The sequence below is a fragment of the Centroberyx gerrardi genome, chromosome 18 (genome assembly GCF_048128805.1).
Source record: "Centroberyx gerrardi isolate f3 chromosome 18, fCenGer3.hap1.cur.20231027, whole genome shotgun sequence".
NCBI classification, from domain to species: Eukaryota; Metazoa; Chordata; class Actinopteri; order Beryciformes; family Berycidae; genus Centroberyx; species Centroberyx gerrardi.
This window is the reverse complement of record NC_136014.1, coordinates 14,255,322-14,267,347: the sequence shown is the minus strand read 5'-3', so window position 1 is coordinate 14,267,347 and position 12,026 is coordinate 14,255,322. Positions and strand designations below refer to the sequence as shown.

At 42.1% G+C, this 12,026-nt stretch overlaps 2 protein-coding genes across 3 annotated transcripts; both read right to left on the bottom strand.

Moving 5' to 3' along the window:
• Window positions 1-241: 241 nt before the first annotated feature.
• On the bottom strand, window positions 242-1,268 carry lnc.lemp (lncRNA encoded micropeptide). Of its 2 annotated transcripts, none has more exons than XM_078290001.1 (2): window positions 1,033-1,268; window positions 242-588 (listed from the first exon to the last, which is right to left on the bottom strand). In XM_078290001.1, the coding sequence occupies exon 1, from the start codon at window positions 1,214-1,216 to the stop codon at window positions 1,046-1,048; it is 171 nt and encodes a 56-aa protein (XP_078146127.1). In that variant the 5' UTR covers window positions 1,217-1,268; the 3' UTR covers window positions 242-588; window positions 1,033-1,045. The 2 variants fall into 2 exon arrangements, with proteins under 2 accessions (XP_078146127.1, XP_071775135.1); XM_071919034.2 differs by having other exon boundaries at window positions 1,043-1,268.
• Window positions 1,269-4,046: 2,778 nt separating this feature from the next.
• Window positions 4,047-11,459, bottom strand: scml4 (Scm polycomb group protein like 4). The gene is made up of 6 exons (XM_071918995.2): window positions 11,324-11,459; window positions 10,081-10,283; window positions 9,547-9,676; window positions 7,353-7,565; window positions 5,263-5,408; window positions 4,047-4,901 (listed from the first exon to the last, which is right to left on the bottom strand). Exons 2-6 carry the CDS (start codon window positions 10,276-10,278, stop codon window positions 4,776-4,778), a joined length of 813 nt encoding a protein of 270 aa, XP_071775096.1. The 5' UTR covers window positions 10,279-10,283; window positions 11,324-11,459; the 3' UTR covers window positions 4,047-4,775.
• Window positions 11,460-12,026: the final 567 nt, after the last annotated feature.

Sequence of the window (12,026 nt, the reverse complement as noted above, 5' to 3'; positions counted from 1 at the left end):
TAGTTAATAACATCTTATCATGTATTATAGATTCCTTGTGCCTGTCACTGTTTAAGTTGCCTCAAGTGTCTGATCAATCAGATGTTGTGTCAAACAGATGAATGACTGAAGCAACAGCTTAGACATGTCAGCAACATTTCTGAGGAGAATCCAACAGCGATACAAGAGATACAATTGTCGTTTCTCGACCTGTGACCACACAGCTGAATACTGTTTTAAATGAAAGAGTGCAACATTTGAAAAACACAAAAAAATAATTTATTTGATCAGAAATCGTATACGATATGAAAGAGACTGAATGTTCAGCTGCAGAGACCCTTCAGCTTCCACGCTAGTGTCTGGAGGCAGGAGAGAAGCCCTCCGTCTTCCTGTATTTTTTCATTTTCACAGACGGTAAATATAAACTCAACAGTCTTGACTTGTAAGGTGAGAGGGGGGAAATGCAGGTAGTGTAGCTGAAGCACTCAAGTCATGTTTCAGTCCTTTCTGGTTGCCACAGACAGATCGACAGTGACAGACGCAGCACATCCAGGACCCAGCACCTTCACCAGGTAGACCAGCATTCATCAAATCCAGACATCCTTGAACCTGGGAAGTAAAGAACTGATTTAACACTGGTCAAAATGCAAACAACAGCCTAAATGAATAAAACTAGAGAAGCAAACTGTTGATGAGACTTATTGCTGAGGCACAGGAGTCACAACCTTGACTCAAATGATTCTGCTTTATGCTATAAGCCTTCATGATTACTATTAAAAGCTAGGCTGTCTCATTTTTAAGCTTGTGCATGAAAGGATAGGTTACACAATAGGTTAGCTTATGCAATTAGGCCTAAGTCTGCTGGTGAGAAAATAAAGCATAGCCTGATTCACAAAGGTTCGCTTATAAATGGTTTGACAGAAGCCAATTTTATTTGGAGAACCATATTGGCCTAGATTTTTTGTGTTTTCGGCTAATTCATAACAAACAAACTTCAAGGGTCCATACAGGCCTGCACGCATGTCCCAATAGCCTAGCAAGAAGAAACCTTACCTTACGTGACCATTCAAGACAAATCTATCTTCTTCTGCGTTTCTGACAGTTTGTCCTGCAGCCGCTTCTTCCTCCAGTCCAGGAACTTTCTCCTCATCCGGTTGGCCTGCCATCCCGCCAGGAATCCGGTCGCAAATGAAATAGCGAGAGCAACCTGCAGTGTCCTCTCTGAGACCTCTGCCATGTTCACCTCCGTCTGACAGATGCACACATTTATGTACGCCGCATGAAAATTGTTTGACACGCTCGTTGCAGGAAGTGGGCTGCTTCCAGTCGCGCGATAACAACGTTAATCTCGCAGACTTCAAAATAAAGGTCCAATAGAGCTGAAACGCGCCCGCCCCCTTTTTCAGTGGCCCTGGTTCTGGAAGTACATTTTCATTCATACGTTTTCTTCACAGACATTTCAGAAATTCCTGATATAAAGACTTTAAAGATTTGAACCGAACCAAAATCAGCTATGGGATGAATCACAAGCTTATAACAATATAGATTCAGATATGAAAAAATGAAAAAAGGATACAATGTGTACATGATGTAGCCTACGTACACTATAATGGCTAACTCGTCTGCTTCATCTTCATCTCATATTTTAAGATTTGTATGAATTTAATAAGGGAAATCAATAAGTGATAATGGCTTTTACCTGGATTCACCTCATCAGTGTACTTTGTGAAAAGTAGGCCTACACTTAATATTTTGCACATTTTATAATATTTTGTTATATTCAGTGTATATAGGCTAGTTGTTTCACAATCTGATAGCTCATGGTAAGTTTACACCATTAAAACATTATGGCCTATTAAATTGCCCTATAAAAATGAATGGGAAATTTACTTTTGGAAACCAACGTTTCAGTTCCATTGATAGAAACGGAGTGGAAATGCAAATGGAAACTTTATAAGGAGACTCCCCATTAGCGGCAATGATAAAGTTTACGTTTTCTGTCTCTTCCTGCTGACTGTATTCCAACAATAAATTTGACATCTTTGTCTTGTTCTCTGTCACATAGTTTGTTGTTGTTTTTTGTGAAATAAATGTATGACTGTTAAAATCCACTTGCCCTAAACGACTATAATGCTAACTGGCTAACTATGGGTAATGAAAGCTAGTCGCATATTGTTTCAGAAGCATACATTTCCAATGCTGTTTTTGGTGAATTCCATGTATTTGTAGAACATAAAGGACAAAACTCAGAATGCCCTTGGTTGCTAATGTTAGCTTTTTAACTATTGTTTAGTCTTAAATCTTAACACCAAATCATGTAATGTGTAGCCTAACTCCTGGCCTGGCAGCATTTTGTGGCCCTAAATCAAGTCACTTTTTCATGCAGATACAGTTTGGTAGGTTTGTTTGATAAGAGAAAGAAATATCACTGACACCACTTGTATTATGTTACACAGCTAACTGAATCTCAGAATAAGTGATCACAGACTGAGCCGGAGGTGACGGAAACTGAGCTTCACATCACCGGCAGTGGGGAGCACCTTTTCTATCTCTTCACATTGACAGAAGACACAAAATCTTATGTAGACTGTCAGAGTCCATCAAACAAGCAAGTTTATTTTCAAAGTTATTTGAAAACGGAGCTTAATGTTGTCTGGAAAAAAGTGTGCTTGTTATAAAAGCATTAAAAGAAGAAAAAAAAAGTGGAGAGAATTAGTCAGTTTAAAGAGTTGAGATTGATTTGATATGGGGCACAGGGAATTGTACCAGGGTGTGATAAAATCTGTGGAGTACATTTGGAGAAATAGCTCCTGCGAAGCCTATTTCTTGCCAATCAGTGGAGAGGGTATTAAGTTGGACTGAGCAAATCAAATTCATCAGATTGGAACAGAGAGCAAATTGTTAAAGGTTAATGCAGCCGATAGCTCCCTAGGGCTCAAGACACTCATGAAATACAGCATTTTTACATACACATACATATTTACATAAGTGTATGGCAAACAAAACATAAACAAATCAGCAAATCACCCACACACACAACACAAAAATACAGTAGATAAAAGTGACACATTAGTAACAAAAGCCTTGTGTTTAACAACAAATTGTACAGATGTTGCATTTAGTTTATACATTATATTTGATTGAGTCATTAATGCATTTATGAAGCTTTTATGTTGATATGACGAAACTGTGTATTCGCCGGCTGCAATTGTGAGAGCAGACACTGCAATAACATATACTGTAATTATTTTGTGTTCAAGCCAACAGTCATTTTACTTCATACTTTGTCACATTTACAGTTTGAATATACAGATGATACGGCTTTTTCAGTTCACAGAACAAAATATGACATGTCTCCAGTACTCCAAGTACTTCAGATTCAAAATGGCGGAAGAGGTACTGTATGAGAAGAATGTAAAATGTAGCCTTACCTTGAAGTCACATAGAGATATTGATGTATGTAAACTGTCGGAGAAAGTGTTGTGATTGTAGTGGCAGTGAGGGTTTCTGTGAGCACCATGGGGAAAAGTATTTCAAGTTGCAGGAGTCTGCTACAAGTTGCTTTCACTCACACCGTTTTGCATCCCCAAGTAAAGAAAAACAAAAACACAAATGCTTTACTGGGAAGGATGCAAAGTGGCCTGCTACTGGATATTATCATCTTAATGCCAGTGACTGTGGCAAAAGGTGGCACTGGGTGGTTGACACTCCCAAATGTCTGTCAGCTGTGATGTCAACGTCTCCTCCTTCCCTTCCTCTCAGGTTTACGAGCACCATATGATCGTATGCACCTATAATTGGTGGAACACCTTATCGCCTCACCGTGGGATTGACTGAGCACCGTTTTGTGTTTGGTACACTGCAAAAAATTTTCAACTTAACAAGTCAATTCAGTCCAAAATAAAGTCATAAAGTCTTTCTCTGTCTGTAAATTAAGTTAAAAAACTGCCAATGGGTTTTTTTTTTGGGTGGCAATATCTTGGAATAAAGCAGAGCACCCCATTAACATCAAGATCATGTTAATTGATTTAAACAAAAAATCTTCAAACAAAATGATTTGGATCCGAATCAACTGAAATTATCTCACCCCGTGGCAGATTTTCTCACTTGTTTTAAGAAAAATAAGATTTCAATGCCTACTGCTGGACTAAATGACTTGTTATGGTGGATATTTTTGCAGCATATTGGTTGAGAGAGAAGTTATTAGTTACAGTTTGTGTGTTAGAGAGATAATTGAGTCAAAACTACCAGTCCACTGTAAAACCGAGCATTTGAATGCAACCACAGCCTTATTGTGTCTTAACTGAAGGACCTCATCATAAATGTAGCATGTTATGTTGAGGTGAAGCACCATACAACTCTGTTAAACTACCTGTCTGTAGGTCTTCAAAGGTGTCGTCGACATGGTGTCCATGGTGAGATCGGCACACATTCAGACAGCTGGATGTCCTTTTTGGTCCACGTTGCAGCAGTAGCTGACGGTCATTCCAGGTCACAATTCAGTATAGCTGCCATTTATGTTGAGCTGAACTATTTACAATCCAAAGCCATTCAGCTACCCAGTAAACAAAGATGGAAATGAACTATAACAATGGTTTCAGCTGTAAATACAGTCTTAATATATACAGTCGACCTGTTCGATTAGAGAAAACGAAATGTGGTGCAGAGGCGAGTAAGAAGCAGTCAAGTATGTAATGCGGATCCAAAGGGGTTCATGATCTATTGCTGACGGTGGAGAAGATCATAAATGTTTCAGAGGGAAACAATTACAGTGAGTTTGGCCCCTCTGAAGCAAATCACAAGCGGTTCTGTTTGAGCCTGTCGATGTGGTAGCAGAGCTTGAGTGCCGGCCCCAGCTTCAGTCCCAGATACTTCATCATCATCTCACTTTTCAGCAAGAGCAGAGCATCTCCGTCTATCTCCTGAAACACAACACAGACTAATGGAATCTGCAATATAAGTTATTTGATCTGTTTGAATGGATTAACACTATTTTTGAATAGGGAGGGGGTGTCTGCCTGAGGGTCTTAAAAGGTAACCAGAGATGCCAGACAGAGATTTGTGATTCAGTCTGTATGTAACACTTAAAATCCTAGATCCTGCAACTGAAAGAGACTGTTGGTTGATGCCAGAATAGTTACAGTAGTCTTATGACACATTTGTAAGTGAAAACATCCTGAATATGTCATGAAGCTGTTACTTACCTTGTAAATTCCCAGCCATAAACAATAATATAGTCCCAGCCATAAACAATAATATAGTTTGAAAGTATGCTGGACTCACATGCTTCCTGAAGGCGTCGGCATGCGGTCCTAGAGCTTGGGGGTCGGCATCTTTGATGAACCACACCACCTCCTCCACACCCCAGCTGGACGGGTCCTTACCAGTGGGACGCTTACACTCCCCGACCTCTGGCATTGGGCTGTAAGCTGGGGAGCACAGGGGGACAAGGGGAGGAAAGCTTTAATGTTCAGTTGCTGAAGGGCTGCGTAATCTCTCCTGACAAGCATTCCAATAGATGAGTTTCCCGTTTACGAACAGTCGAGGATGTGCACGCAGCTCAGGGGCAGAAAAGCCGCTGTGGCTGTCGTAGCTATAGCAACTTGGCTGTCATTTTCGCACTGGTAACAGCAAACAAACGGACAACAATGGCGTACCTGGCTAGTTTGTCAGATTCCGATTACAAAGATTATTTAGAAAAACTTGTTTTAAGTACTGGTGAACGACTGCCAGACCCTTATTCATTCCAGTTGATGAATGGCTTGTAGACATGGCCAAGTGGCCACCCATCCAATGGCCAGACATGTATATGAAAAGCCTAGCATATACAAAAAACAGTCTCAGAGCATACAAATCTCTTGATGCTGTAAATTCACATTTCACACATGTAGGCATGTGCAACAAATTAGACATTACATCTCTGGTGAGTTTTGTGTGTTAAGAGCCCAGCCAGTGTCAAAGTGTGAATACTGAAAAAGGCGACATTCTGACAACAAATTGTACATACTATGGCCGAGTAAGTGCCGTCCAGGGACTATAAAGCTAGCGAACTGAGTTAGCTGGATTGCTACTCCAATAGCACCCAGCTGCAGACCCGGAGAAGCCCCTGGCTAGGCTAGGCAAAGTTAGAGATAGGGGTTATGGAAGTCTTTGCTAGTATGAACTAGCCTGCTAATGTTACTAGAGCTGTCAGATAGCTACCGTTAACGTTAATGGGTAAAGGCTGTTGCGTCTGTGTTTTTCCCGAGAAGACTCTGGAATGCATTTAGATCGGAGGTCGGTAGTTCCAACTCTGAACTACCGACCTCCGACTTCTGATTGGCATAGCACACTCACCCTAATGGTCGGAGGTCGGTAGTTCCGAGTTGGAACTACCGACGTCCGATCTAAATGCGTTCCAGAGTATTCTCGGGAAAACACGGACGCAACAGCCTTTATCCATTAACGTTAACAGTAGCCAGTCCGGAGCTGCAGCTGGACCCTACTGTAACTGTTGATTTTGGGGGTTGCTTTTATTCTTTCCAGTCTAGGGTGCAACTGCGACTAGCAACTAGCAACTGCGAGGCATGATGTTAAAATGTATGGCCATGCACTTACTAAACTAAAATGCTATCGCTTCTGGGAAATCAGATTACTAACTAACTGGTGAACTGAGTGGCTACCGGTAGCCTTTCTGCCCCTGAGATGCACGCGCACACTTTATGTGACGTTGCTCGGAAACTCATCTATAGACCTTATTGCCATGGCGGCCATTTTGAATTTACGTCACACTCAGGGTGGGAAACTCGGCTATCTAGCACTGTTACTTGTTTAGACTCCAGTACAAACATTGGAAATCAGACAAATATTTATAATTTCACAGATTCTCCACTGAGAAACAAAGAATCCAGAAGAATATAGGTTTACGGTTATGTATTTGGCCCACTATAGCTATTGGAATCTAGCTTAGGTAGCTAGCTCACGAGCTAGTGAGCTAGCTAACTACCCACTAAATTCAACCAGTTGTAGTTACTGTTCTTGAGATTTGATAAGGTCTATCTGAAGTCCTCACTAACGTGTTGAAGTAACACTAGTTTTATATAGCCTATATGCTAATCTTCCAGGAAGAGTTGACCACCCCAAGTGTTCAAAATGGCCGCTGTGGGATCAATTGATGAAGAAAAAAAAAACGTGATTTGTTTAGGAATTTCCGAGATTAAAGGTTGTAAAACTAGTTCCCTCAAACTGTGGAACAGAGTGCAAAACATAAAAAGCAACTTTCCTCTTGACTTGATGTAAGAAATAAATGTAGGCTATAGGCTACTTGTCAATTATCAATTCCTTGAGCACCCGTTATTGGCGAAAGCAATTCAGATTCTGAAAGACACCCTCACCATTCCTGTTTCCCTCCTGGAAGCCTCCAGGGCTGGACGCTTGTCTGCACATGCCCATTGGGGTGGAGCAACTGCTGCTGCCACGGTAACCATAGGAGTGCTTGGGCGGGAACTGCGTTGTCATGACGTTGAAGGCGGAGTCGCTGGGGTCGACAGCGTAGCGCTTGGAGTCCATCGGGTCACATAAGAAGTCATCAGGCATTGATGTCTCCGCTGGAGGAGGAATGACAGGAGGTGGCATCATTAGAGACAAGTTCATTGAGAAGATACATTGTGGCAAATCAGGTGATTTCATTTGATTTAAACACAAATGACAGGTTTGTACAATAGAAGTCTTAAGAAATTTGAGAGTAGCCTAGTATCCGTTTAACTATCCCTTTATTTTACTTTGCCATCAGATCAATACAAAATGTCTTCAGACTTAAACACTATATTAAATGGCAGTTACATTTTTCTTCAACAATCATATTCTTCACTGAGCTTAACTGAGTTTAAGAAGCTTCCAGTCCCCTCTGCCTGTATGTCAGGAAATTGTATAGATGTGGAACAGCTGGAAGGTAGCCAGTAATTCTATTGAATCTGCTCGCTTTGTGCTAACCGTTTTCTGCACGTCAATAATGCAGATGCCCCCTGGTTATGCCAGAGCCGGGCAGTTATAGATTTACCTGATGACAGATTTATTACATGGAAATACTCTACTGAGAATTACTGAATTACTTCTACATATGTGGCCACGCAAAGGTCATAGGTATTTTACTGTATGTTGAAAAATCAATTATGTGATAGGATCTGCCGGTGTGAGGTTATGATGTATGTTGTGACACACACACAGCAGAGTCACCTCCATGTCTTATAGTAAACTCTTGATGTTTTAGTACTTGCAAAATAGATAAGCTTACAGTCTATTTTGTTCTGAAAATATTAAAAATATCACTACCTTTGTAGGGAATAAGCCATACTTACACTTTAACTTCTCAAATATTCTAAAATAAACAAAAATATAAAATAATAATAAAATAATATATTTTATTTGAAAAATAAACCTATAAATGAATAACATGATATTAAATGATTCTATAGTATGTGTATCTGAAAGGGAATGGACGCTGTTTTGACTGTACCTAATATCCATAAAACATGGAGACCATTTTTGAAATGCTCCTCCATTTCACCACAGAGACACAATTTACATATCTGCTTGAGCAAACTGGTGTGTGTATGCGTGTGTGTGTGTGTGTGTGTGTGTATGTGTGTGCTTGTCTATGTCTACAGCATTACATCAAACACTTTTCATGATTTACAAACACAAAGATACTTGATACTTGAGATTCCCATTCCCACCTCAAATATTCGCGAGGCAATCTTTAAATATTTGGTTATTCATTTGCAGATTTTCAGAGCAGGCCAGAAGGTGAGGAGAGAGAGTGAGAGAGAGAGAGAGGGGGGGGGGGGGGGGGGGGGGGGGGGTATATGAGATGCGTTTTGTGTGAAAGAATCAAACACAGTTGTGATTTTCTCCAGAGCCTTTAAGCTGCGAAGGGAAGCAAGCTGATGGGGCTGAAAGGGAATAAGAAAGATGATACAGTGTGTTTGGATAGTGTTTGAATGAGGATATAAGGCATGTATCCCCCCTTTTAAAGCACGTAAACACACAGTAAACCCATAGGCAATAGTGTTGTTTTTGATTCAACATGCAGGCACGCACAAGAGGCTCGTGTTTTACATCTGAAAGCATCTCTCCTCACAGAGAGTAAGTCACTGGTGCAGATGAGTTCAGACAACAAAGAAGAAAGAAACCACACTGACACTAAAAAAGACAGAACTGTGCGTTTTAGCATTGAATCAAAGTTACGTTCAGAGGGGATTTCTCTCAGCTTGAAGATGAACAGGGGAGGGGCAGGGGGGGTGGAAAAAGATAAGATACAGAAAAGAAAGAGAGGAATGGGGCGTACTTTCCAAGTCATGCTGTGCATACTGGGTGTAAAAAATATTAAGACCACCGTCCTCATATTAAATTTCCCCATGTCTTTATTGCATTAAGGCTTAAAAATCTTTCTTTCACGAGTGAAGCGGATTTAACAATAAGGAGTTAGTAGCTTTCACCTGCACTCACCTGCCTGTTTCATGGAAGGAGCAAGGGGTTCCTAATGATTTGTATACTCAGTGTGTGTGTGTGTGTGTGTGTGTGTGTTACCTGTGAGGGCCTGTGGCGTGGCAGAGTGGGGGACGATGGCAGCGTCTTGGGGAATGGAGCCCATCTCAGGCTCTGGGGTGCTGCTGGGAGGAGAGTCAGCCAGCGGGGACATCACCATCCTGGGCTTCAGCTACACACACACACACACACACACACACACACACACACACCCACACACACACACACACACACACAATCTGTAAACTTGTATAGTTCCTCAATTTTAGGTGTAGCATTGCCAAAGAGTTGTCTACTGGTAAGCATGAGATTCTCACTCATACTACTGAATCACTAATACTTTTACTAATACCAACACTAATATCAATGACAATACCAATAATAACAGTAGCATTAATACTAATACTAATACTAATACTAATGCTACAAAGTTACAAAATGCTATAAAGCATAACAAACCTATTAGTGATAATTAAGACTTACACTGCTGGTTCCTTTAACGCCCACTCAGCGGAAATAATAGTAATTTCAATAATTCATATTAAAACCATTTTAATTTCAGTAGCCAGTGCGCACCTTGAAGCCGGGCTTCCTGCCTCTCTTCTTGGGCACTTTGAGGGGGGACAGAGGCTCGGCGTAGCGGCTCTGGAACTCCAGCTTACGGATGGGAGGCCGACCTCTCTTCCTGCCGGGTACTTTACCCTGGGGCCCCGCTATGAACTGGGGGCCGAGAGTGGGAGTCTGCATCTCTGAGCCGGCAGACGAGATACTCATCAGACCTGAGAGAGAGAGAGAGAGAGAGAGAGAGAGAGAGAGAGAGAGAGAGGTATTATTAAATGGAATTTGACAATAACAGGAAGTAGCAGCTAAAACTGCAAGCAGCACTGCCACAGCTCCAAATTAGAGCGGAAATGTATGTGTGTGACTACCCCCTCCGTCCCCACCACACACACACACACTCACACACACACACACACACACACACACACAGAGTAATTTATGAAAATAGCAGAAACAAAGCCACATATAGCTTTGTACTTTGCCACACCCCTCCCCCTCTCCAGCTGCAAAGATTGCAATAAATATCATTACTGCACAGAGAGAGAGAGAGTGAGAGAGAGAGAGAGAGAGAGAGAGAGAGACAAAGCCCTATACACCCCACACGTCCCCACAATCAAACTCCCTCATGCACACACATACAGAGAGAGAGAAAGAGGAAGCGAGAGAAAGGCACAGACACCCAAGAACACCCACACAGCCAGCCAGCCAAACAATCAATCTCACACACACACACACACACACACACACAGAGCAGTGTTTTAGAAGTGTTTGTCTTTCCATCCATCCATCCACCCATCCATCCACATGGCCATGACTTTCACAATGCATCCCTCTCTCCATCGATCCCTCCATCCCTCCATCCCTCCATCCCTTCATTGCAATCCGTTACCTGACATGGCCTCTATGCTGATGCACTGTGTTTTTACAGAGAGGGTGATGCTCTACTATCTAGCTGTCATATATCTATTTTTTTTCTCTGTTAGCTAGTTAACATGCCGTTCTGGCCTGGTTCCTATAAGGGAGACTGACAACTATCAGATGCACAGTTCTCTTTCTCTGACGACAGTGTGTGTGTGTGTGTCAGAGACAGAGACAGAGACAGAAAACAGAGAAAAAAACACAGCAACAGAGACAGGCAAGAGCATGTGAATATGCATGATGTCAGATTGCCTTCCACCCTCCTCCTCTCAAACCGAGCCACACAGCAAAGTAAAAGCTTCAACATTAGCGCAGCATTGTTATTCGGAGCGTTGCCTACCATGCACACAGCCGTCTGGTAAATGCCTGTCTGTGTGTGTGATGCTTCACTCCAGCGGCAGGTTACTGGATATTCCCCTGATGGATCTGCTCGCTGAGTCTCCTTTCTCTCTCCGAGTCTGCCTCTACCGGTCTCTCCTGCTACACACACTGTCAAGACACCGGCAAGTCTGCATGCCTCTCTCTCTCTCTCTCTCTCTCTCTCGTCCTCCCACCACCTTCCTCCGTAACAGCTACACCCCCCCCCCCTCCCCCTCCTCTGTGTCCCCCTTTCAGTCGTCATGGCAACACGCCTCTAACATCCCGCGGCAGCCGGCAGACGTGCTGTGCTCAAAGCAATGTGTGTGTGTGTGTGTGTGGCTGTGTGTGGCTGTAATGTAATTACAGTTGCCGCAGCTCAGGGTTTTCTTTTCTATCTTCCAAAAAAAAAAAAAAGCTTAGTGCCAGCGACAAGGCATTCACACCGTGCACTGCGTTTTGTGCGAAAAGCATTCAGGTTATACACTGTAATCTGTACTAATAATTATTTTCTCAAAATGCGGGGTGGAAATGTAAATGTTTGAGCCATGCAAAGCCATGTTGCCTATCATTGGCTGCTGCAAGCAAAAAGTCAGTCATGGAAAATTCTGCACAAAGATCATGTTCTTTTGATGGTTATTTGGGGGAAACATTCATTCTACAAAGTCCAGAAATGCTGCCAAAAC